At 42.8% G+C, this 27,840-nt stretch overlaps 1 protein-coding gene across 8 annotated transcripts in view; it reads right to left on the bottom strand.

The window, feature by feature from the left end:
* Positions 1-27,840, bottom strand: part of TENM2 (teneurin transmembrane protein 2) — a 1,200,689-nt gene that overhangs the window by 261,472 nt on the left and 911,377 nt on the right. For all 8 annotated transcript variants that reach the window (XM_090064279.1, XM_090064280.1, XM_090064278.1 and 5 more), the window contains one exon: positions 24,547-24,781. In XM_090064279.1, coding sequence (XP_089920405.1) covers positions 24,547-24,781 — 235 coding nt within the window. The remainder of the gene's footprint in view (positions 1-24,546; positions 24,782-27,840) is intronic.

The following is a 27,840-nucleotide window of genomic DNA, read 5'->3' as shown; positions in this document are numbered from 1 at the left end:
TGTTGAGACTTTATTGTGGAACTAATTAGGCAGCTCCTTAGTAAAACCAATGGGGAGAAGAGCCCTGGGTGTCTTGCCAAAACCCCCTCTCCTTTTCCCCTGTTCACACCACCTCAGCTTCTGCAAAGGAGAAAAGAGAAATGATAGGGGTCTGTAATACTTTAAGTATCTTGCCCATATATTTTGCATATGCAAAGGACTGTTTTGTTTTGTTTTGTTTTACTCACTCAAAAGATTGAGGTTGGTAGGGCTGATTTGTCACACATCAAGACAATCTTTACTTCCTGGTAAGCGTTTGTCTTGCTGAAATTTGCAACAACGGTAATGAAACATGCACTATCTGAATAATTAGCAAGTCAGTTTATTGGCTGCAGTGTTTCAAAAATGAAGTCCCATTTGTGATATTTAAGCTGTATTAAATCATATCACACTGTGATATTATGCAACGCAATTCTTCACAGCGTAAACAGTGAAAAACTAGAATACAGTGTGGAATGTGACATGCTGATTCTCATTAAAAAACCTTCCATGGCTCCCTAAAATCCTTTTCTGGAGGAATACCCATGATTCATTCTATCTCAACACAAGCTGCTGAGTGGATGACAAACTTGGACATCAGGTTTTCACAAAAAAGCAGAAAATTTAAGAACATTTTTGGGGGGGGAGGGTTGTTTTGTTTTTTGTTTGTCTTCTATATAGGAAATGGCCATCTAAACATTTTTGATTGGCTGCCAGGTTGTCACTCTCTTTTACCCCCTATCAGAAGGCATGCTCATGTTGTCAGGTTCCAGGACAGAACTGGCAAGACAACAGCCAGGGACACAGACAAGAGTTATGTTTTTTGTGTGATCAACTGAAAGCTCTACCTGACACGTGCATGGCTGCAGAGTGCTTTTCAAGTGTCTGACTGTGTGACAAATTAACACTCAAAGAGGGATCAGATGAAGGTGCTCCACTTTACAGCGCCTTAAGGAACTTATATGTCATGTGATTGGGGCTGGGCTGATGCAGCCCAGCCCTGTCCCTGGGGCTGTCAGCAGGAAGGGAGAGGGAAAAGGGAAGGAAAAAGAGGGAGTGAGCTGCCAGCTGGGATTTGCCTGGCCTGAGCTGGAGCAGGGGCAGGTGGATTGGAGACCCCCACCTCAGGGCCCCTCCCAACTGCTCTCCCTCCAGCTCAGGCCAGGCAAACCCCAGTTGGCAGCTTGTTCCCCCTCTCTTCTCCTTTCTTGTTGACAGCCCTGGACCTGAGAGAGCAGGGGGGCAGGGCTAGGGGAGGGGGTGGCTCAATAGCTGCAAGCTGGCTCCTTGGGCTCCTGCAGGCATGCATGATCCCCCCACCCCCAATCCAATAAGCAAACATCTGTTGGGAGGGTGGCAGGAGCACTAACTCATGGTGCTTTATGTAAACTGCCGTGAGTTAGAGCAGGGGCCTGCACATCTGTCTGCACCCCAGGTTTACACAGCAGAGGGCCTTCACTGACCTTGGAATCACAGTGCTGTCTTTATTTTTGTGGCATAAAGTTGGGACTACTAGCAAAGATTTGGAATCTTTGGAAAATGCACAACTAATCCGATTTGGTTTACATCATTAATAAGTATAGAGATGGTTTCTTCGTGTAACCTACTTTGTGTTAACATTTATTTAAACAGATTTTTACAAAACAGCACCTTGTTGCCTATTTATTAATGTCTCCATTTTTATTTATCACCATTGCTTATCTGCTAAGGCAAGAGTTGCTATATGAAAAATGCATATAAACACCTAGTTTTTAAAACAGAAATATTACTTAGAGAAGAAGGACACTGAATCTTGGCCCTAGTGTTTTTCAGGCTTTTACTTGCTATATGTGACAAACATCACAGGCTTAGTAATTGCAGGAAGTGGGAGGGGCACATCTATAATTACACTGAAAAGACACCCTGATTTAAGAAGAGATTTTAAAGCCCTGTAGAGCAGCTACCAGGTTTTATCATGAAAATCTGTGTATGTGTAGGTAGTGACAGACACACCAGACTTTACTTTGCATAGCTGATACTCAAGACTAGAAACATCATGTGTCTGCAGGCAACAATGCATCAATGTTTTAGAAGTAGAGATTCTGTAATGAATAAAGATATAAGAAGTCTGCTTAAATATTGTTAAGGAGCACAAAAACAAACAAAAGTACTGCTCACATATGAAATTAGTTCTATTGGAAAGACACAGGATCTTTGAGAGAACAATCTATACACTTGCACCTTATTTAGGTTAACCTCATAAGGAATAAGACTAGCATGAATGTGGAATAGTTCCACTGACTTAGTGGTCTAACTGGTAACTTATTCTAGAGAAACTTTAAGGAGAATCAGGCTCATGGACCTGAACAGGATCTCTTTTACATTTAAAGATAAATTCAAACTAATTCTATTGAAAGTGATAGGATTATATCTGAGGATAGTCAGGCTCTAATTACCAAGAAACACATTTTGTTTTAATTTATACCAGGCTTGTCTAACATGTGGCCCGCCAAGCCATTTTCTGAGGCCCGAGGTGCTGTGATGGGAAATGAAAGTAAACACTGGTTACTTTCATTCTCACCCCTGTCCCTCCCTCAGCAGATTCCTGATGGCTGCTGAAGGGCTGGGGAAGGGACAAAGTTCCCACATGCACCGCGTCAGCTTGACATTGCCGATGTGGTGCGTATGGGAAGAGGAGTAGCTGTGTGCCACTTGGGATGGGATGAGCCCAGCCAGAGCAGCAGGGGCTCAGCTGCACTTTCCCCCTATCTGCGTTGGTCAGTCCTGAGTGGCACATGGCCCCGCTACCACTTCTGCTGGCTGGTGCTGACCTCGGTGGGTCTGTCCCATCCGGAGCAGCATGCAGCTGAAGCCAGATTCCCACGTGTTGCTGGGGATGGGAGGAGTTTGGCTGGGTTGGCACGAGCCAGAAGAAGCAGCAGTGGAGCCATACGCCATTTGGGACTGAGCAGCGCAGGTAGGGGGAAAATGCAGCTCAGCCCTTGCTGCTCCAGCCGGGCTTGTCCCATCCCAAGCAGCACACAGCTCCACCACCACTTCTACTTGCCAGTGCATACCCGGCCGGGCTCCTCCTGTCCCCGCAGCTTGTGGGAGCTCTGGATGGGATGGACCCAGCCGGGTCAGCACCAGCCAGGAAAAGTGGCTTCCCACATACTGCTGGGGATTGCAGGAGCCTGGCCAGGTCTGCACCAGCCAGCAGACTGGTATAACGTGACGAGCCTGTGGCTGGGGAGGGGTCAGGCTCCCGAGATCTGAGACCTGATATAGGCTATCGCACAGAGACTCACTCTGGAACAACGTGCTAATAAACTTGTGTCTGTACCTGCCAGGAACCCAAGTAGCAGGTGGTTGATACTTGGTAAGTTCATGTGAGTAGAGACTGCTTACTGCTTTCTGTGTAGCCTTCAAAATGTTTTTATCCTACTAAAATATGCCATACTTTTTGTGAGAGTCATTGCCTCTGTATGAGAAAGCAGAATCATAGCCACTGAACTAAATTCATTTTGACTTACTTGTTTGGCACCTTCAAAGCTGAATCAAAAGGCCAATTTCCATTAAAATGAATGGAATTTAGAGGGCTCCAAACCTTTTATGGCAACTTTGTAACATGCCTATCTACCCCCTCTGCCATAGTTTGGAAGTTCAGCCAAAGAACATGACAGCATAAAAAGTGTCAGCCCAATGGTCCATCTAGCTCAGTATCCTGTCCCGAACAGTGGCAGAGGTGGATGTTATAGAGGGAGAGTATTGAACTGGTTAGACCCATTTCATTGCCACTTCTTGCGACTTCATTGGTGTCAAAGGTCATGTGACATCACTTCCTGATGTGATAACACTTCCTGTGAGGTCTTTGAATATGGCTCGCCAGCCCACTGGGTGATAAAAAGTTCATGATCCAGCCCTAAATTCAAAAAGGTTGGACACCCCTGATTTATGCTGTTGTATATCCAGAATAACTGATGTCATCTGTGTTATTCCAGATTTATGTGGGTATAACAGAGAATAGAATTTGGCTCTCCAGACTGTGAATACTGTATCATCAAGTTAAAATCTGATCATGATCACCATGCAAACATACATATGATAACTTAAAACAGCCAAATCTTCTGAAAACACCTCCCCAGGTACAATGTAGAATATCAGAATCATAGAATCATACATAATTAAGGTTGGAAGGGACCTCATGAGGTCAAGTCCAACCCCCTGCTCAAAGTGGGACCATCCCCACTACATCATCCCAGCCAAGGCTTTGTCTAGCTTGAAAACCTCCAAGCATGGAGATTCTACAACCCCTCTTGCTAATCTGTTCCAGTGCTTTACTACTTTCCTAGTGAGAACATTTTCCCTAATATCCAATCTAAACTTCCCTTGCTGTAATTTGAGACCATTCCATTCCTTCTTGTTCTGCCATGTCACCACTGAGAACAGTTTAGCCCTATCCTCTCTCTAACTGCCATTCAGGTAGTGCAGGGTTGCTGTTAAAACCCATCTTAGCAGGTACATCTGCACATGTATTTACTCAGGCTCAAATTTACTCTGGTGTAAAACACTACGGATTAAGGGTTGCAGGTTTCTACGTATAGATTCATGGATTGTAAGGCTGCAAGGGACCTTGGAAGATCATTGGGTTCAACTCCCTGCATCAAGCAGGAAAGATAAATGGGGGTCAGGTGACCCCAACAAGGCAACTGTCTGGTCTCTTCTTGAAGATTTCCAGGGTAGGTGATTGCACCACCTCTGGAGGGAACTTATTCCACAGTCTGGACACCCTAACCATGAAGAAGTTTCTCTTAATGTTGACCCTGAATCAATCTTCCAGAAGTTTGTGGCCATTACTCCTGGTTTTCCCTTTGGATGTGCCCTGGTAAACAGTTGCTCATGGGGCACTTGATGTACTCCCCTAGTACAGGGTAGGCTGCTAGCAGGTCCCCCGTCAGCCTTCTTTTTTCAGGTTGAAGAGTTCCAGATCTCTCAGCCTTTCCTCATATGGCTTGCCTTTTAAGACTCTGATCATATGGGTGGCTCTTCTTTGGACTCTCTCAAGCTTGTCTATGTCCATGTCACCAAGCCCTTGATGAATCTGCCAAGTGTAGCAGTATTAGGGATGAGATGTTCCCTAATCCCCACATGAGGATTCTGATATTCTGTGATTCTGATATTCTACATGGGGATTAGGGAACATCTGATCCCTAATACTGCTACACGAGGCAGATTTGCACCCAGTTCCATGCAGCCCTGCAATTGGCCCCTGCCACCACTGTAGGGAACTCCAGGTTCCACCTGGGTGATAGCTTAGGGGCTGGCAGAGAGCACCAGTCCAGGAGACAATTGTCCCCAGGCCCTGGGGGGCTCTTTACTGCTGGGATAGGGACAATGTCCCCCTGCCCTGGCAGCATGAGGCTTCTGGCCCTGGCTCCTTGATCAGGTGCATGAGTCTTGGAATGAGCTGCAGGGGAGGGACAGGTCCCAGTCCCCTGCCTCAATACACTGGTAGGGCAGCTAGCATCCAGCTTGCTGCTAGTTGCCCCACTGGCAGATCAGGGCAGGGGGCTGGGACCTACCCCACCCCTGCAGATTCTTCCAAGCCCTATGCCTTGATTATCTGATTGGGGCACAGGGTTGGGACCTTCCCCTGACTGGAACAGTTCCTGGCCAGCCCTGGGCTGCATGAGGAAGTCTACATATGCAGCCTAGAGCTGGATGGGGACTGCCCAAAACAGGACAGTCCCCAGCCACCTCCAGGCTGCACATGCTTCTCCATGAAGCCTGGGGCTGGCTGAGAACTGTCTTAGTCAGGGGCACATCCCAGCCAGCTCCAGGCTGGGTGGGGAGCTGTGCCCCTGCAGGGAGCTCCCAGACCCTGCTCCATGATTGCAATTATGATTGCAGAGGGGGGTTGGGGACATAAGGGTCTCCCAGCCCCCTGCCTCTCCAATCACAATGGCAGAGCCAAGGCTGAGATATAAGGATCTCCTAGCCCCACGCCCTGATTGTGATATGACATAGTCCCCGCCTGGGCTCCTGTGACAGAGCCTGTCCTGGCAGGAGGCAATTCCTGGGGGTAGGGAACTATCTTCCGTCACCTGGCGGATGGCTGACCAGAAGCAGATTTTGTTTCCAGTCAGGTGTCTACATGAGTGCTATGGCACCATTACTAATCCCAAGTAAATTTGCTACTTGCAGTTTCAGGTAGAAAATTTACTTGGGATTAGGGAGGTTTACTGAGAAGTAAGCATGTGCATGTGTAGACGAACATGCTTACTTCCCAGTAAACAATGCTAATGTGAAGTTAATTGTCTCATGTAGACAAAACCAGTCTCATCTTCTCTAGACTAAATAAACACAGCTCCCTTTGCCTCCCCTCATAAGTCATGTGCCCTAGCTCCTTAACCATTTGGTTGCCCTCTGCTGGACTCTCCAAATTGTCCACATCCTTTCTGTAGTGGGAGTCCCAAAACTGGACACAGTATTCCAGATGTAGCCTCTCTAGAGCTGAATACAAGGGAATAATCACTTCCCTCAATCTGCTGGCAATGCTCTTACTAATGCAGCGCGGTATGCCATTAGCCTTCTTCACAATAAGAGCACATTGTTGGTTCATATTTAACTTATTGCCCCCAGCTCCCTTTCTGCAGAACTGCTGCTTAGCCCAGTCCGTACCGGTGCATGGGACTGTCCCATTCTAAGTACAGGACTTTGCAGTTGTCCTTATTGAACCTCATGAGATTTCTTTTGGTCCAATTCTCCAATTTGTCAAGATTGCTCTGAACCCTAGCCTTAGCCGTAAGTGTATTTACTACTTCCCACTGCTTGGTGTCATCTGCAAACTTGCTGAGGGTACACTCCATCCTATCCTCCAGATTGCTGATGAAGTTATGGAACAAGACTGTCCCCAGGACTGATCCCTAGTGCACTCTACTTGATGCTGGTTGCCAACTAGACATTGAGCCCTTGATTAGTGCCCTTTGAGTCCAACGATGCAGGCAGTTTTGTCTTAGCTTTCTTGCAAGAATGTTGTGGGAGATTTTATCAAAAGCCTTGTTAATGCCAAGTATATCACGTTCAGTGCTCCCCCTGCATCCACAGAGCCAGTCATCTTACCATAGAAGGCAATTAGATTGGTCAGGCATGACTTGCCCTTGGTGATTCCACACTGACTATTCCTAATTACCTTCTTCTCCTCCAAGTGCTTAGAAATGAATTCCTTGTTGACCTGTTTCATGATCTTTTCAGGGACTGAGGTGAGGCTGACTGGTTTGTAGTTCCCTTTCTTAAAGATGGACACTATATTTGTCCTTTTCCAGTCACCTGGGACCTCTCCTGATCACCACAAGTTTTCAAAGATAATGGCCAGTGGCTCTGGAATCACATTCTCCAACTCCCTCAGCACTTTGGGGTGCACTGCATCCAGCCCCAGGGGCTTGTACATGTCCAGCTTTTCTAAACAGTCCCTAACCTGTTCATTCTCCACTGTTGGCTTCTCATCTCCACCTCAAACCATGCTATGTGTAGATTATGTTCCTCTTGTCTTCATGGTATATTAAAGACACAATAGGTTACAGGCAGTAAGTTGATCAACTGACAATCACATCTTTCAAACAATGATCACTCTCAGAAGTGGATGATATATTGTTACTGCACTCTTTATCTGCTCTCCCTTTGCAAAAAGCATGGCATTAGCCAGGCTGCCTATAAAACTTCAGAAACCAGGAAATATAAGGAAGGCAATGGGATAGAGAAAAACCAAATGTTCTGTCAAATAGAACAGTTCAACAACACCACCATTCATTATTCGGGGAACAAAATACATGCAAAACTCAATCAAACAAAAGAACCCACTACAAAAGAACAGTAGATTACAATCTGGATCTGTCCACTGAAAGTACATTCTTCTCTGAAAAAGGGCTCTGCTGAAATAACAATTTCATGTTTGGTATTTTTTTTGTCTCACCAGGCACATCTGCAACTGTGCCCAACTGCACAGTCATTTAATACTTGCTTAGCAGTCACAGCACCACACGGGTCATTTTTGACCCCAATGCACAGTAGGAAGGAGCTCATTGCTGCTGTACAGTACCTGTGGCATCACAGTTTGTGCCTCCTGATGCTACATTTTTGTAGCAACACGCTACATCACTGTAGCTCATCGCTACAGTGATGTAGCATCTCATGTAGATACACCTACTGACTACATGTTGAAGTAGCTCGGTGAAAAGATTTCCTCTGTATGTCCTTCACAGCATTGTAGCATTTACCACAGCCCTGTAGCCTGTTCCTCCTACTAGATCCCTGCACAGGGACACTTCATCTCTCTGCACAGCTCTATTCTTCCCAATGCCCCACCTGTATTGTCCCCAGATTCTCTCTTTGCATTTACCAACCATTTGCCATACTCATTTACTCTTTTACTATGTTCAGCCTTTAACACCTGAACGTGGAGGAGAAGGATGGTAGCTATTTGTGGAAAGACATAAGGTCTCTGTTTGAGTGCTTGAGGGATAGAACTATGTGGATGTTTTAGAATAATCTTGAGTTAGTACATGCTTTAGGAATAGAGATGATGCTGTAGCGAGTCATGAATGGGCATATGGAGCTGAGAAGGCAGGAAGCAAGAAAATCTGAGCTATTTAACAGGTGACGAGAGAGATGGGGAGGCTTGGGCCAAGAGGGGGCATTGACAGGAGAAGCAGGAGAGGAGTCTTGACTGACAAATGACCTGTCACAAGCCAGAAAAGATCTGTGCAGATGAAGCAGAAGGTGGTCAGACAGTAAGTTCCCTACACCGCTACAGGACACCTGTGTCATCCCAATCACATTGCATAACTGATCATGTTTCATTTTGAATGGTCAGAAGTGACGTATGTGCAGATGCTCTAAGTGTGCTTGAAGTTTGTGAGGACTGGCTGTTAAGTTAGAGGAGCATGAAGAAATGTGAGAGGAAAAACAAAAAAATAAATATGTGTATAAAATTAGTTGCCTTAATTGTGTTGAATTGCAAGACAAAATTAAATCACTGAAGAATTAGGTGGAGAGATTATAGTCCTACTTTTAGAGGGAATCTTTATTTTCTCCTCCCTATTTAGCATACGTATTCAATAAATGTATTTGTGTATACAGTATATCGACTATTTTCTGTACATATACACAAACAAGCTTTTTGTAAAAACACAAATGTGCCTTCTCTGTACACAGAAACATGCCAGAGACACAGACAAAAAAGAGCTTGCGAGAACATGCTATTTCAGTATGTTTCTTGGCCTACAGCACGTAATCAATATGCAAGTAATTGTGCACGGTTTAGTAACTAACAAAATGCCACTAGGCAAGGAAACAATAATTTAGAATCAACACATAAATATTGTTATGACACTTAATATCCACCCAAGCATATTCCGAAGCCTCTCAGCAGCAAACAAGATTCCAATGAAGCATTATCTAAACCCAGTGCACTAGTCATTGAAAGGCTCATGATTTCTTAAATGCTGGGTTTCCTAGGCCCCTGAGGCAAAGCTTTTAAACAATGCAAGTGTTAAGGCAGACTGTCATGCATGTTGCCTTAAGTACCAGAATAGCTTGTCACTGCCATCTTGAAACTCTTAACTAAGACACAGTTGGACACGCAGAAGCACAGTAATTGAAAGCTGCCTGACAAGAAAGGAGCATGTTATACTAAAAGGCAGGTGCCAGCCTTTAGGCACCTTGTTCTGTCACAGTATTAAGCAGAACCAAAAGGGGAATATGTACTGGAGGCTTCAGTGGAAAATAACTTAAAGTAGGTAGAGAAAGAAAAAACATCACTACAGTACAATGGTTACATTAGCATCACATTGTTTGAGTGGCAACAGCTTTTCAGAGAACAAGCCCACGTCCTAAATCAAAACAACTGAATTTGGTCCAAAAAGAGTAATGTTAACACTGGTACTGTTGTGTATGTTTCTTCTGCTGGCAGCTGGACTTGCCTTCATCTAGTTAATGAGACACAGACAGCTTGAACATGCACTGCTGCATACTGCAGGCTGTAAAATCCACCCAGCCACTGGTTTTACAAGGAATGCAATAACAAGTGCTGGTATACACACCTTGGTTACAAATAAAAATAATCAGTCCAAATAATTTAAGACATGCACGTACCAGAATATCCAGGCCACTGTGCATGTGTGCCTGAACAGGTTGGAATTAGGACTGCCCCATTGTATGTCATAGTCCCGATAACACCAGTAGCTAGAGGCAATTCTTACTTTAAATTGTAGGGGCCTGTGCTTCTGAAGCAGGAAGGTTTATGTTTTATTTACAGGGAAATTCCAAGTGACTATGATGTGCAGTGGCAATAGTTATCAAGTCCAACTGCCCATAAATTTGTTACTCTGGTAGTGATCATGATAACAAAAATATTTGGCAGGTCAAACACTCCTTTTATTTAGGTCTTTACTCTAATTAATGAATTAAAGATTGCAACACTTTCTGTGTGGTTGGTCGACATGCAAATCTTTTCATATGCTCTTAATCCAAATCTTTACTTTAATTAAAACATTTCTCAATGTCAGAGCTATCATAATAAAATATTTCAATAATAACAAGTTAGTGTAAAATATTACAATAAAACGTTCCTATGGTCAGAGACTATATTTCAATGCCTTAAAGATAAATTGAGGTCTTCAATTTACTGAGGTCTTCAAATTATTCATTTCAATGCCTTAATTGAGGTCAATAAAGATGGACATGACACAAAAAGAACAATACTTCAATTAAAAAATAAAATCATAAATAGGCTTGCCGCTTTCTGTAGAGTTTATTTCACTCCGTGTCTGTAGCTCATTCTTTACAATATGATCAAAAGTGAAAGGAGGTGTCCTAAAAGCTTGGCTATTTGTATACTTATTTGGAACCTGTTCTTAAAGAGCCACTTTTGCCAGTGTTTACCCTCTATCAACAATTCCACAGTTGTCAAGTTATCCAAGAGCTGCAGTTTGCTAAGCTGACCTTTCCTAAAATGTTTCTGGATTCTCTCCAAGTATTGTGTCCAAATGCCCAGGAATTGACCCAGAACACTTGGACAAAACATATACTCTCAACTCTCCAAAATGCTTCATTTATTTACCAGCTTATTTATTTAGTCCCACAAAGTACCCGCTGTCTCATTAAAAAAGAAGTTTAACTACTTTGCAACCTACACCCAATACATAGGTGAAAGCAGTAACTGGATGCAGGCAATAAAAAGAGTGATGGTGTTATTTCCTTACCTTGCCCCCAACTGGCCACATCTGCAATGGGGAATATATTGCAGTCTATGAACAGGTGTAACATCACCTGGCACCTACTCTTTTCCTGCATGCCCAGACCTTACTGAAGCATAATCCTTTCTGCTGCTGCTCTTGTAGTGGCTCTGTGTGGCTTTGTGGCTATGAAAAAGAAGTGAGTCCTTCTTACTGAGATTATTTAATCTTATAGGTCTTTTGTGATGCTCATCAACTTAACTTTCTGCATATAAACATACACAAATAGATGCCCATGATCACAGAGATTCTTGCAAATTTTCTTCCACCAGTAATACTACCTATGGGTATACTGTTTTTAGAACTACCTGCATAAATATACTTTTTGTCTTACTCTTGGCATTTATGTAGGGCCTTGACTGACTTACGCTTTGTACAGTCATTAACACCTGTGCCAACTGAATGCAAATGGGTGTGAAATGCTATTAAATCAGATTGTGGTGTTTTTACACACACTTTGCACAAAGGTTAAATGACTCAAGGTGCAAAGGAGTAGAGAAAAAAAAAGACCCTCAAGTTTCTGACACAGCAACTGCCAAACTAGCTCAGACTACAGGGCTCTTTTGGCAAATATCCTGCCATCAATTGTGGCCAGCATCAGAGCTTCACAGGGAATTGCAAATAAATCTCTACCATCCATAAGTCCCCTATGGGATAATCTGTTTCCAAGGAAAACCTCTTTATAGCTGTCAGCACCTCAATGATTTTTCCTATTCAAAGTTTAAAAAAATACTATTATAACTTTACATGTTTATGTCTGACCCTGGTTTTTGCCCTGCTGAGCTATTGGCTTCACTGACATCATACTATAATGAGTTCCACTGGCTAAACTGAATCGGGGAGGAAGGGGGAGGGAAAAGGACATTCTTATGCTACTGGCTTCTACTTGACACCCTGACATAAAAGATCATTGAGGAAGTCACTAGGCCTTTTGTATTTGTAAAATCCTTACCCACTGTGGGCATTAACACAAACAGGTAACAACAACAAATAGTCTTCATGACAGACAATGGGCAATTCTATACAAACAATGAAAGATAGTTTGTGGCATTTCCATAGAGCAGTTCCACCTCCTTATCTTTGTAACTCACAAGAATCATAATATATGACATTATATGAGAATATACATGGATTTCAGTTTCCAGCTAACATGCAAAGGTTTGATACTTGGCTGGAGACTAAACTCCCTATTCCATTCCTGAGAAATTGGCCCTTAGCTAATATATTCCAACACACAAGATAAATCTGCAGTGGTGTAAGGATTCTCTCCTCTCCTTTCCTATATCAGCCTCTACAGTCAACATGATGATATTGTAAGGCAGATCCTCAGGTGATATGAACTGGCCTGCCACCATGGACTTCATGGGCTTCAGTATGCTGATTCACTACACTGAGAATGTAGCTCTGTGTATCTGAACATTTCTAGGGCTATGTGAAAGATTTCTGTAGAATGGATACTATAGCATTCTCATCTTTTTTTACTGCCAATCCATGGTACAATCTACCGTTCCTTCTTATATAAAAAATCTGGGGAAGGTGGAAAGAGAGTGCCCATTATGTGAAACCACTCCTAAGTGAAAGAGCTCCCAACTGCAGACTAGGACATCCACAAGCAGCATCCAGTAATTCCTGAAATAGTAGCTAGGAAAACTTTGGGGTTACCTAGCAGATATGATAGGAACTATGGGCCTCACTGTTCTTGCAGTTACTGGATGCACCTACATGTGCATTAATGCAACTCTTCTAATGCTCATTAAATGTAGTACCTCCAGTGTGAGGTACTAAATTAATGCACATTAGGCGGTCACATAAAAAAACTGACAGTATACTAATGCACAGTAGCATATTTGCATTTTTTTTTAGTGACGCTTAATAAACAGTAGACTATTTTACTACACATTAGTGTAATGTCAGTTTTTTCATGACACTTTATTCTGCAGTAAAATAGTCTACTGTGCATTAAGCACGTGTGTAGATGCACCCAATGGGGAGTCCCTGAATGTTAAATATTTTCCCATCTGCAGCCTTCAGACACCTGAGGAAATGAATGTTTGAAGATCATGACATCAGATCTGAAACCAAACCCATGTTTTTATCAAGCAATTGTGATTCCCACCTTTCTGTATGGAGCTGAGTTGGGGACAACATATAGGAGACATCTCAACCTGCTGGAGAAGTACCATCAATGCTATCTGTGAATTCAGTGGGAAGATAGACACACAAATATTAGTGTCCTCTTGCAATCAAGTGCCATGAGCATTGAGGTGATGATCATTCATCTGACATCAAAATTGCTAGTCTAGCTACGTTATTTGGATGTCCAACTCCAGATTCCCAAAGTAAGTTTTATTCTCCCAGCTCAGTCAAAGCATTCGCTCAAGAAGACAGAAGAGAAATCACTTAAAGGATATCCTCAAGGGCAACTTGAAAAATTTCAGCATCAACATCAACTTGTGAGAGACTATCGCCTACACTGCTGAGAAAGGAGGAACAGTCTGCCAGAAGGATCTCAGTATTTTGAAACCTTATGATGACAACAGGAGATGGAAAAAGTGGGAGTAGTAGAAACAGCATGTTGCAGACTGAATCAAGAATCCAGAGCCACCCACCTCACATGGAAACATGTACCTGAGGTGCAACAGAGTCTGTCAATCCCAGATCAGCCATTTTCAGCCACTTTTGGACCCACAGATAAGACAATTATGGAAGACAATCATCCTCGAGTATGAGGGACTGTCAATGATAGGATGCTGAAACTATGGACCAACGAATCAGAAGGAATTACTTTGCTGCCAGTCCCTGAAAAGGGATCAAACTGATCACTCTTCCTATTAACAGGTCAAGACTAAAAGAAAAGTAGGTTTATGCCTGGGGAGGCTAGGAGAGGGTATAAGGTGAAAAATAAAAGTGAGAAGGGGAGAAAGAGAGGAATTAGCATCTCTTGAGGGACTTCTGTGGTCACTGATGTAGTGCAAGAAGACTAGCTTCATATACACAACTCCTTCCTCCTGCTGTTTTATTTATTCAGTGGCTGTTCTACTTTTCCAATTTTATTTCTGTATTAACAATACTTTAGGGCTGTCAACTTCCTGGGATTTAAAAAAAATATTTTCTCAGCATTACAATCCAGTTCTTGTTTATTGTTACTGGCTCCTTCACTCAACAGTTATCTCAAGCAAAGAATGCATTGGCTACATGTTAGACCCTTCACTGCCTTGTGGGCTTCACCATCTTGTCCCTTGTCTTCGGTTGCCTAGGACAGACCAGTTCTCCTTTCTCAGATCTCCTCCCCTGGCAAAGAAGCTATAAGTTGAGAAGCTGAGGAAAATTAGAGACAGATTGCACCCTAAGCTTTAAGAGGTGATTTTGTAAATAACAGATTTTTAGAGCTGTATTTTGGCAATCTCTTGCTCAAATAACCCCAAATTCTGATAAATAACCATCATGCCACAACTGCATGAGTCACAACAACTCTTAAGACAATCCAAAACACCACATGTATTTTACAGCCCTTAGAACAGTGAGTGACCCTCAACCTCAGCAACAGCGGAGCTGCCACTCCACTATAATGCTCCCTGAAGCCTAGACAAATCTCTGTCAAAGATCTGAAATAGGCAGTAAACAGAAATATGTAACAAACAATGTTTAACGTGTCCTAAAATGTAGTGACCCATCCGAAAAATATTCTTGTAGTGATGACAAATGAGCCTAATTTCTAATGCTATTTAATTTTTTTTTCTTTCTAGCTTAAGCATTGCTAATTACAGTGATGCAGGCTTAATTCATAGCAATATAAATAACATCAGGCATAAGAACTGGCATTAGGGCATCATGCAATCTCAGACAAATATCCTTTCAAAGAAAATCTATAATAGCTCTTGGGTTACCCTCATTTATGAGCCATTATGCATTTGATTGGCATCTGCAAATGGCCCCGTGTGAGGTTTCCATAACAAAGACAACTATTACAGTGCAGGGAATGATGTAAACTTTCACTGTAAAATGATAGTACTCTCACTGTGCACTCTCATAAAAAATCCCCAAAAAGCATTTCAGCCTTTAAAGTGGAAAACTGCTTCTCTGGCCATATCACAATGATGAGAAACACATCTGAACGTTCAAAGTTGGCATTCTCATCATTCATCCTCATGAAAAGCACTGATTAGGGAAGCAATAAAGGAGCATCTCTTAACTGGAAAATATAGAATCCCAGCACTTTTGCAAAGAAGGAGGAGATGGTTTGAAACAGACTGCAGGAGAATAATAAAAGTTAAAGAACATTAAACAACAGCTCTGAGCCTAAAGGTAAAGCAACTAAATAGTCTAAAAATGAGCCATGCAGGCAGCACTTTGCTGTTGTATTCAAGTGTCTTTAGTTAAAGATATGCCATCTTTCCCATTAGATAATCTTTATCTTTCTTAGCAATTTACTCTGGGTCAGATATTTCAGCTACCTCTTCCTTAACACAAGTATGCGCATATGATGGTAACACTGAGGATGATAACACAGGGAGGTTACACCAAACTTATTTAAGTAATAATGTGAGCTGCTTTGTACTTTAAACAATTAAAGCTATGTGATTTACTATGTATTTTGTGTTTTCATTGATTAGAAAGCTTTGCTATAAGAAAACGTTACCTAAAACACAAACACCATTTACTCATAATATCATTTAGTGGCATGTGGTAAAAACACATAAATAAAATAACAACACAATGTAATCTCATGACAAGTTTTTTTTAAACTAATCAAATAAATAAAGATCATCAACTGAATATTAGCTGTTGACTCTCAGGCAAAGAATCTAGGATGATTTTTGAAAGATATGGAAAGATGGGTTTCCAAACAACAGAGGAAAGGTGAAAGGAAAGAACTCTTGTCTGGAGAAATATATAACCACATCCAGCTTCCATTCTGATTTAAAACTTCTTTGAGTACCTGTCATGGCTAGCCAAAAAGTGTTTAACATCAAAAGTCTGATCTGAGTTGTACCATTGCTTATTTTAATAATCATTAAAGGTTGGAAACATGCATTTTGGAAGCAGAATTTACTTACTAGATCTGAAAGCCTTCAAAAAACATAAAAGCCTCTCCCTAATACATGTATAGCAAAGGTTGTAAATGGTCAACCTGCTTATTGAGCAGTCTTGATATTGAGATTAATAAGCTGCCAGATTTCAAGGAAGACTGAAAAACTGCAAAATTAAAGTGCATTGCAACGTGAAGAACCAGTGGCCGGGTGGGATCAGTTCAATGCAGCAAGGTAAAGCTATAAAATAAAGACTGAACTGAAAGGATAACGGAAAGGTCTAATTTGTCTCTGCATTGATTCTGATAAGAATTTAAAGGCAACAGTTTTAGAAAATGGGAAAAGAATTACAGGCTGATTTTTAAAGTTACAGATGCTTCTGCAGGTATCAATTTTAGTAACACTCACTTGGATCATAAAATGTAAAAAAGAACCTTTTCCCAGTTTAATATTCCTGTGAAGAATTTCTGTTACCAACTCCTGTCAGCTCTGTAATCTTACAAAGGAAAAGAAATCAATCCTGGAACAACTCTGAAATAGTTTTAGAGAACAGCAAAATATGGATGTTTTCTGTTACCCTGGTATTTTGCTATGAAAGTTTTACCTTCAGTTCTTAACTGCTGGATATTTTACCACCAGATAACAACTGGTATCCAAACTACTGGCATTAGTGAACTGTTATTTTGTTTCAAGATTCATGTGTTCCCTTAGATTTTTTTAAATACTAAAAATAGAAGATGAAAGGATCTATATTCTCTGATTAAATTGACATAAAGGCCTACTAGGCACAAAATGAGTAAATAATATTGATGTGATGATTACTTTTATAAAAATGTTGTCCTCTTTGAGAATTCTGCAAGACTCCTTAGCAATGAAATACAATCCATACATCACACAGCTCTGAATCAAAACTAAATGCGTGTGTGCTGGTATATGCATGCTCTCAACTTCTACTTCTGTTGCATCCATCACTTCTGTAAGGCCTCGTTATACATTGTGCTTTTATACACTGACTTAATGCTAGCTGAGAGTTTGGAGCAGTCACAACTAGCAATCTAGAAACCTTCTCTGACTCTGCCCCTGCTGCAGAGCTCTGACTTACCGCTAGAGGTCTAGTGAGTAGGGAGGTCTCTTCTAGCCCTACTTTTCCATGATTCTCCATGCTTCGCCCATCCCTCGCCTACCACAGCAGCAGCGTTCAAGACTGCAGAGAGGGGAGGGAGGTGTTGGGGTTCCCTGAGAACAAGACTGGGGGACTTTGCAGGGAGCTGTGCAGGGGGGTTGTTGCCTGCCCAGCTCCTGGTGGTCACCTGCTCCAGGCTCGCTGTCACCCATGTCCAGGTACAGCTCCTGTCCCAATGCATCCCTCAGGCTGTTCCCAGTGCCAAGGCAACTCCAGCTTGAGTGGGGCTCAGCTGCTTCCCTGACCTGCCCCTTTCCCCCACCCTCCCTTGGCTCCATCCTAAATCCACCCCACCCCACTACCCCTCCTTGGTGCTCTAGGCTCAGTAGGGGCAACTGAACAGCATGCAGGGCAAGCAGACAGACACCCCCAGGCCCCAGTGTGGGAGAGAGCTCAGGCAGCAGCCATGGGAAGCTGGCAGCAGCAGCAGAGGTAGTGGCCATGGGCACAGACCTGGGCGTGAGGGCTACGGTAGCAGCAGCTGGTGCAGCCAGCTGCCCCCAAGTTGGCTTTACTCTGCATCTGGCAATGGAGGCTGCCCACATTTTGCTCCCATATCCACACCAGCAGCAGCAAAGCACTGTGCCTGCAGCCTGGATCCATCTACAGCTGCCCTGCCCTGCCCTACCCCAGAGCCGCAGTTTCCTTGGCAGCAGGCTGCTATCCACCCCACAGCAGCTCTCACCAGGCTGCGTGTCGATTGGACTTGCCAGGCCCAGGGGATCTGTGGGGCTGGTCACACTCCCCTCTTCTTGTCAGGGCCTGGTGGGGGGGAGGGGACGCAGGGAAATGGACGGGGTCTAGCAGTGGCCACCTACTCAGACAGGCTCACCACTTGTGGAGAAAGGTGCCCTAGGCTGCCATTGCTGAACCATGGGGCTGGAGGCTGCAGGAAACAGAAAAACTGCTGTTCCAGTTCCTGGGACACTCCACTATGCAGCCAAGGGTGTGAGAGCTCCAAGACAGGAAGGGGAAGGGCCACTACAACATGGGATATTGGAGGACTTCAACTTGAGTGCTAAGTCTGGGGAAGTGGCCACATATTAATGGAACAGGACCTAGGTTGTGTGGATCATAGAGAATCCTGCCTCAGAGTGGCTTAACTTTGAGCCATATGATGAGTGCTTTAAGCCACTTAAAGGTGTTAATGGGTGAACAGGGCAGGGGTTAAGAGCTCTAGGAGCCACCCAAAACTAATGTGTAACAAGGCACTAAGAGGTGTAGGCATCTTATACACCAAAGGTGCAATCCTCAGGGGAAAAAAAAACTTAAACAAAAAAACAGAAAAAAACTCTCTGAAAGAAGTAAATCCTATAAACTTAAAAGGAATAAGAATAAAAACAAATTGTGGAACTAGGGTTCATAACCTAAAGTAGAGAACAAGAACCCCATTTTTCTTCCATGTTCTCCCACTCCCACCTGACTTTTAATCTGCTAACAGTAATGACTTTTGTCTCCAGTATCACAACAAAGATGAATTCAGAAAATGTCCCAAAGAATTCTGCAATGTAGGGAGTGCATGGTAAACTGTGAAAATTTTAACACTTGATTTGTCAACAATTTGGTGTTTTTTTGCAATTTTTTCCATCCAAAAATCAAAACTGGTCTCAAATAGACAGATGCTTTTGTGGCCAGAGAAATATTAAATATACTATATATAGTCTAGTCACAGAAAACAAATTATGTGGTATGACTGGCCTACGCCAAATAGGCCTGGCATTTTTATCCCTGACAATTCTCACTAATAAATGCCCCCATCAAATTTATTAAGATTGTCTCAAATAAAAATGAATTAATTCTCCATCAGTCTGGCAGTTAAGAATAACACTTTGACAGCTGGCAGAAAACATCAGTATATCTTACAACTTTCTTGTCAAACAAGTCATCTCAATTGTCTTCAGTCAATGGGCCTTCCCCTCTGGTTTTCTTTCTTTGGCATCTCATACTTCAAAGAAAATTTCATCCCTCCCACCCCCCATTCTCACATCTTCACTACATCCCATGACAGTTTTAGCAGTGCAAACTACTATTAAGTAGGGGTACAGAACACTGTTCTAAAGGTAGAATACCTTCCTAAACATGAATCACACAGAGCAGCCATTCTGACTAGCAGACTGTAACTTGACTGACTTAATATAATCCAAGAATACAAACAGATTTTTAGAGCTCCAAAACCAGAAGCCAATCTTGGAACCAGTTGCTAATCATTAAAGATGGAATGAGATCTCTTATCTTGTGTCTGCCTAGCCTGGGGTTCTTACACTTTTCTCTGAAGCATTTGGTACTGCATGCATCTTGCATCTGATCCCATGTGGCAATTCCTTTGTTCCTAGAAAGGTCCTAATTCATATAAAAATCTCAATGGCAAGGGCTGTCTATCCACCCAAATGAATCAATGAGACATTCAGTGTTGAACAACTTCAAACTTTTCTACCCACAGGCTCTTATTTTAAGATGGGCATAGAAGCCCATCCTACCTACCACTCAGACATCTACCTACCACTCAGACATCTACCTACCACTCTGTTCTAATCTTTCATTTCGCCAGACTCTCTAGGCTATCACAGAATCATAGAAAGTTAGGGTTGGAGGGGTCCTCAGGAGGTCACATCTAGTCCAGCCCCTGGCTCAGAGCAGGGTCCTTCCCAACTAGATCATCCCAGTCAAAGCATTGTCTAGCTGGATCTTGAAAACCTCCAAGTATGGAGATTCCACCACTTCTCTGGGTAATGTGTTCCAGTGTTTTACTACCCTCCTAGTGACAAAATTCTTCCTAATATCCATCCTAAACTTCCCTTGCCTCAACTTGAGACCATTGCTCCTTGCTCTGTCATCTGTCACCACTGAGAACAGTCTAGCTCCATCCTCTTTCGAGCCACCCTTCAGGTAGTTGAAGGCTGCTAGTAAGTCCCCTCTCAGTCTCCTCTTCTCTAAGCTAAATAAGCCCAGTTCCCTCAGTCTTTTCTCATAAGTCATGTCCCCAGCCCCCTCACCATTTTTGTTGCCCTCTGCTGGACTCTTTCCAATATCTCCACATCCTTTCTGTAGTGGGGGGCTCAAAACTGAACACAGTAGTCTAGATGTGGCCTCACCATCACTGAATAGAGGTGAATAATTACTTCCCTTGACCTAATGGCAACACTCCTACCAATGCAGCCCAGTAGGCCATTACCTTCTTGGCACCAACGGCATACTGCTGGCTCATATTCAGCTTATCATCCACTGTAGCCCCTAGCTCCTCTTCTGCAGAGCTACTGCCCAGCCTGTCAGCCCCTAGTCTGTACTGGTGCATGGGATTGTTCCATCCTAAGTGTAGGACTTTGCACTTGTCCTTACTGAACCTCATGGCAGTGGCAACGCATAGGGGGTACACATGCACTGCTGGTGCACTTCCTGACCAGCTGCAGTCTCAGCTTAGGTGATGGGCAGGGTGGGCAGGCAGGAGCACTGGTGCCCCTGCCAGGAGCACCAGCCAGGGAGTGCGAATGCTGGACGTATCACTGAGGCCACTTCTGGAAACACTATGGCAACTTCTGGGAGCAACATGGGCACTTCCTGGTTGCTGAGTTTTGCCATGGGGGGACCCCCCCACCAGTCAGTGAGATTGGCTGCGGGGGACCACCTCCCCTCCCTGGTCACTGACTGGTCACTAGGGGGGCACATGACTAACGTGGTACCAGTCACCCATGCCTCATGGGATTCCATTTGGCCCAATCCTCAAATTTGTCTAGGTCTCTCTGAATCTTGGCCCTACCCTCCAGCATATCTAGTACTTCTCACAGCTTGGTGTCATCTGTAAACTTGCTGAGGGTGCACTCCATGCTATCTTCCATGGTGTTGATGAAGACATTGAATGAAACCAGCCCCAGGACCAACCTCTGGGTCACTCCATTGGTACCGGCTGCCAACTAGGCATGGAGCCACTGACTGCTACTTTCTGAGCCTGATGCTCCATCCAGTTTTCTATCCACCTTACAATCAATTCATCCAGCCTGTACTTCCTTAGCTCACCTGTAAGAATGTTGTGGGAGACCACATCAAAAGCCTTGCTAAAATCAAGGTCCACCACAGCCACCAGTCTCCCCACATCCACAGAGCAAGTCACCTAATCATAGAAGGCAATCAGGTTGGTCAGGCATGACTTGCCCTTGGTGAATACATGCTGACTGTTCCTAATGACCTTTTTTCTCTTCTAAGTGCTTAGAAATAGATTCCTTGTGGATCTGTTCCATGATTTTACTAGGGACTGAGGTAAAGCTGACTGGTCTATAATTCCCTGGATCCTCCTCCTTCTCTTTCTTAAATATGGGCACTACATTTGTCCTTTTCCAATCATCCGGGACCTCTCCTGATCACCATGAGTTTTCAAAGATGATGGCCAATTGCTCTGCAATCACACCAGCTGACTCCCTCAGCACCCTCAAGTGCATCCCATCCTGCCCCATGGACTTGTTCACATCCAGCTTTTCAAGTAGTCCCTAACCTGTTCTTTCATCACTGAAGGCTGCTGACCTCCTCCCCAAACTGTGCTGCCCAGTGTAGTAGTCTTGGAGCTGCCCTTGCCTGTGAAGATGGAGGCAAAAAAGGCGTTGAGCACTTCAGCCTTTTCTGCATCCTCTGTCACAAGGTTGCCTCCTCCATTCAATAAAGGACCCACAGTTTTCCTGATCCTCCTCCTACTACCGACATACACGTAGAAACCCTTCTTGTTGTCCTTCACATTCCTTGTTAGCTGCAACTCCAATTGTGCTTTATCCTTCTTGAATTCTTCAGTATGTAGAGTCACTATATTTAGATTGACTTAATGAGGGTGAAGTTGATTTAAATGCCCATTCATGCAGACATTTAGGAAGGGGGTAAATCCAGCAAAAAATGGCATACCCAATCTAAGTTAATTCACCTGAGTAGGTACACTAGCTTACCCTGAGATTGGGTTAACACAATTTATAAAAGGGTTAACCTGATCTTGTGAACACCTGTATTCACTCATGTCCTGACCCCTCCTGACTCTTCCCCTCACTCTGAGTTTCATATACCGATTTGCCTGTGCAGCTCCCAGAAGTGATGAATGCATGTATCAGGGAAAAGAAAAAAAGATCATCCTTCCCTTTTTTGGAGGGGAAATGACAAGCTCTTTGTTGGGACTCCCCCAAGAAGCAGCTTTATTCAGTCTCCCTTTCCTGGGAGGACTCCCTGCAGCCAGCATGGATTCAGAATAAGCAAGCCTCTGGCTTTGAGAGCGTGGGTCTTTTCAGTCCCTGGCTTCTCTGGTGAAACATAGCACCCCCACCAGGAGGGTGGGTGTTTTCTTCTTTAAAAGAAGAGGGTTATCAGAGTGCTGGATGTCACAAGCAGCACAGCAGATGCTACATCAAAACAAACAGTCTCTGTTGTGCCATTCCAGCTTCTTCTGTCCGCACTCAGACTTCCCTCTGCGCACCGGGAACCTTCTCTCTTCAGCTTTCTCAGAGCTTCACTCATTTTCCTTTAGTTAACAGCCACACTTGCAAATAAAAAGTTATAAAACTATAGTCCTAACCTGGGCACAACAGTCACCCAATACAATGAAACATTAAGTCAGCAGAAACCAATCAGGGGGGCTGCTTCTGGGCACTGCTGCCAGGTCCAGACTGCCATCTTCTCCTGGGGTGAAAAGGGCATATAGATGTCTTGCACAGAGAAATTTACAGGCATTATTTAGAGTAAAGCCTGCTCACGCTGAGCCCCTAAAGTGCTCCCCACTGGAACTGCAGACTAGAATCCAGCTCATGTAGTCTTCTTCATCACAGCACATACATACTGCTGCAAGGAGCAGTGAACTGCTGCATGCTCCTAGTTTAGGTGTAGGAGGCTTAAAGAGCAGGTGCAGCGAATACTCATTCACTCCCTAAAGTTAACACCTTTCTGCTCCATTCTTGGGGACAAAGAGCAAAGACATACACCAGATTCTTGCTCTTGGATATGCTCACAAAAATCTTGTACATCTTGATTCCCCATCTGCTCAAAAGAATGGACCAAGCAAACAGAACAATGGGAGTATACACGGTCCTGCAGACATCATCATAATCGCTAGTTCTAGTTTTAGGCAGATCAGCTTTGCCAGTGTCCTTTGATATTGAAAGCACAGGGTAACAATAAGATTAACTTCCCATCCACAAATGATAATGAAACAGAATATTCAAAAATGCTTCATCCCAGAAAGCTATCTACCTACCTATCTATTTACTTATCTATCTATCATTTCTGCAAATGATTCTATTCCAGAATAATGTACTTTTTTAGTTTATATATAACTAGTCTCCTCACAGGCACAAAGCTGTTAGCATGTACAGGAGGGATTAAAGTGAATCTGCATGTTGGATGAAATATAAATTAAAATTATAGCTCTGTCAGTCTTGAATCAAGGATTGTTTCTCTAGGTCTCCCAAAACGCTTAATTTCAAATGAGTCTTCATTTATTACTTCAGGAAAGGCCGAATGCATAATTTATCAGTGATACTCAGTCAATATACCCTTATAAGCAAGTTTCCCCTGAGCCTTGGAGTAAAAATATGTTATGCTAATTCTATTAGTTGTGTACACAAGAGCCATCTGAATGAATAAACAAGCATTAAAACACAGCACATGAACAAAGAGATGTCTAACTGTCCATCTCTCAATGATAAATGCATAAGCATCTTAGATATTTTGGTTTAGAATAACTTCCATTTACATCACATTAGGTAAAAGATACATTGACATAAAGTCAATAAAATACATCTCCTTCCTTTGAGCCAAATTCTTTTGTATTTCCAGAAATATTTTTCCCCAAGCAGTTGCTTTAACACATGCTTGTGTAGCATTACAGTAACCTGAGAACAAACCTGCCTTGATTGTCCACCTCTCAACTACCAAAACTGTGCTATTTGAAACAGATTTCCCTGCGTCTACCCTGTAAAATTCCATAATTGTAAGAAAGCTTAATTATCCAAGTTTATTCCAAGTATCATTCAGGTAACTGAAACCAAAGGTGTATTCTAAATGCAATCATACTGTGACCTACCTAGTCTCCAGTGGCACATTGCTATTGAGCACCCAGCTATCTTGAAGTTGCACAGACTCAGGAGTGGTGGCCAGGTCATTTGGTGCAGGAGCTGGTGCATGGATCTGGTTCCGCCGATTTGTGAGTGAGTTCCTGTTTAGGGAGTTGGCAGAGGAGTGATGATGGGACAGTGTATGATTGTGAGGAGGAGGAAGAGGTGGTCTCAGTGTTGACTGGCTGTGATGATTTGAAGGACCTAAAAGAGTAAAGAAAAAACATAACAAGGTCTGTTAGACTCTTCCCCAAGTATTTTCAATGGGGCAGCTACTCAGAGGCAAGCCTCAGCCCTGAAAAGTTGCCCCTTAGAGCACATTTATAGTCTGATAAACTGACATTTGTAGGTTCCATGCTGACAGTATAGACAGGCATCCAATTCCAGCACTGGTGAGAAAGGGATAGCATACCTGTTCCTGCCTTCTGGCTGGAGACCAACCAAGTCACCTTACAGGCAAGTTCTCCAGTAAGGGGGCAAAAGGAAGATGCTCCTTCATTCCCCTCAGTCCCTACAGAAGACAGGCCAGGGCATGGATCCAATAGGTGGGGAATCCTTCTCACCCTCTGCACAGCTCTGCATCTCTTAGAGCTGTGTAGGAGGAGGGAGACAGTGGAGAATGGAATGGATCCAGCTATGGAGAAATGTCCTTCTGCCCATGCACAGGCTGGATCCTCAGTCCAAAGCTTGAACCTTCTCAGAGGGAGAATTTCAGGTTGGAGGAATGTCCCTTCCCACATGCTACACAGCCCCCAAGTCTGGTCAGGGACTGGGGCCCTGACACCAACAGCAGAGTCTCCACAGGGCTCCCTGACAGCTGGCCTATGGGCAGGCTATCAGGAAGCCAGTGCTCTCCCTCCCTCTCACTTGGAGGGAGAGCAGTGGACTGTGGGCTATAGGTGGTCTTTATCACCTGAGAGAGGCATACAACCATTCAAGTTCAGGAGGAGAGAGACCTTCTTGTCTGGAAGCCAGTTCTCTTCTGCAATGGCCCCTTGACTAGATGTACCCTGTTCTTTTTGTGCAAAGAAAGGCTTTTTCTCTTGGCAGAAATATCTGCCTATAGCCTTAGTATCTGTCATAGACCTCAAGAGCAGGGTTCCAATTCTCCTTTCACTTATTGTGGTTTTACACCAATGACAATCCATCAGTTTCAAACAAATTACACCAAAGCCAGGGACCAAAAATCTGGCTAAAAAATATGAATAGTTTACAATAAAAGATAGGTCAGCTCCTGCAAGTACTTCAACAGGATCAAGGTTGGCCCACTTTCCTACCTGGCAGTTGCATAAATATTATTGACATATTGAAAATATTATTCTTTCAGTGCTTTTGTTGTAAGTTACTAGACAATTTTGTTGATGGATACAAAACAAACAAAATCTAGCTCCTTCTTCTAAAATTTAGGTAGCCTTGCTTTGATAAAGAGTATAAAACTTTGTTGTTAGTCCATAAAGCTAACAAAGTTAAATAATGCACAGGAAAGCAAGGTAAGGACAGACAAGAAGATGTCATTTCAGTACAGTTTCTTTTCTAACCACAAACATATAATGATAAATAAGTGTATATATTTCCAATTCTATATATTGTGGATAATTTTAACATTTTACTAAATGGCAAACTAGATTAAAATATAAGAAAATAAACATCATAAGTCAGTAGATTTAATCATTACATTAATTTATAATTTTTAGTAAAGAATTATTCTAAAAAGTAATAGCGAAATTATAATTAGACTGATGTATGCTTGTTTTTGGAAACTCTGAAGCACATATTTTGGATTTAATGAATCAAACAATGAAAGAAAATATCACCAGGGAAAACATTTACAGCTAGATGGATCTGTTTTCACATGGAACAATGAATTATAGGAAAAATGGTCTCTTCGATTGACTAGACGTAAGGTCAGTATTTACAAATATGGGGTGCTAAAGTTCAGCCCCTAGAGAAGTGGCCTGTTTTTCAGATGTCCTCAATGCTCCTTTTAAAGGCTGCTAATCATCTTTGAAAATTGGGCTACATTATTAGGAGTCCAAATTTGGAACCAGGAGCTTAACTTCAGCTTCTAAATTTGAAAACTGTGACCCTAATACATTGCATATTCAGAGCAGACTCTGGTCACCCTCACATGGTTAAGTAAGGAAAGGTGGGTGAAGGAGTTCCTCCCTCCCTTTGTACAAACTAGGCAACTTATGCTCCCTATGTGTTGAAGGTGGACATGATGACTGTTAATAGCAGCAGTGGCACTCAGCCACCAAAGAGGGCAGAGGTAGAATTAGGCTTCCTCCCACCATCCTCTTCAGTCCCTGTCTTCTGCTGTGTCCCACCCAAGATAGCAGTAGGACTGGGGGAGGAAAAGAAATAGGAGTAGAGTTGGCCGCTAAATATTTTTGTGGCCCCTAGAAAGCACTGGCAGGTAGAAAACAAACCTGCAAGTTTCTTTGGGAACATTTGTGTATAAGGAAGTGATAAGAAAAAGAATTTCTGCAGTTTGGGTGTTAAATGAAGGTGCCAAGAACTGCCTTTGAAGAAATGGAAATCTTACTTTTTATCCACAGAAAAAGTTTATTGTTTTAGACAGAAAGGTACCTTGCACAAATACTTTCTAAACTTTGCAGCTCACTTCAAGTGCTGCCTGCTTATTAATTTTGCCCTGGATACTTTTGAAATGCTTCATCCTTCTTGTACTTGCTTGAAGAAGATTGTTTAGCCCAACATGCTTTTATAGTAAAAACCCATATGGACAGGCTACAACATCAAACATCTGATCGATTCTAGGTCCTTATGCCATTTCCAAGAAGTGTGAGGAATAAGGCACAGCAGGATGACAATGTGTTTGGATAATATCCACATATATTAGCTCAGTAGATTTATTTTTCCAAAGTCTGAATTCTGGCACTGAACAAAACATGTTGATTTGGATTTCAGTAAATGGATTTTGTGAGTTATAAAATGTAAATGAATGTACTTATGTATTATAAATTACTCCAGAAAACCCATATGTTTCATATTTTCAGTAATCAACCTATTTTTGAGGCAGTTTCTCTTTTTTTGTAAATTCAGCTATGTCCTTTCACAACATGATTTCATAATACTAAAAGTGTGTTTAGGAAAAAAACCCATAAAATCATTGTTGCCTTTACAGTATGCTAGATTTAAATAAGTAAATATATTTTAAATACATTATTACAAGGTACATTTGTTATAACCCAGGTTCAAGAAAGCACTTAACACATACTTTGGTCAATCTCAGTTTCACAACA

Source organism: Crocodylus siamensis, chromosome 10 (assembly GCF_052110815.1).
Source record: "Crocodylus siamensis isolate JL-2025a chromosome 10, ASM5211081v1, whole genome shotgun sequence".
NCBI lineage: Eukaryota > Metazoa > Chordata > Crocodylia > Crocodylidae > Crocodylus > Crocodylus siamensis.
The sequence above is the reverse complement of the archived record's forward strand: the minus strand, read 5'-3'. Positions and strand labels throughout refer to the sequence as shown.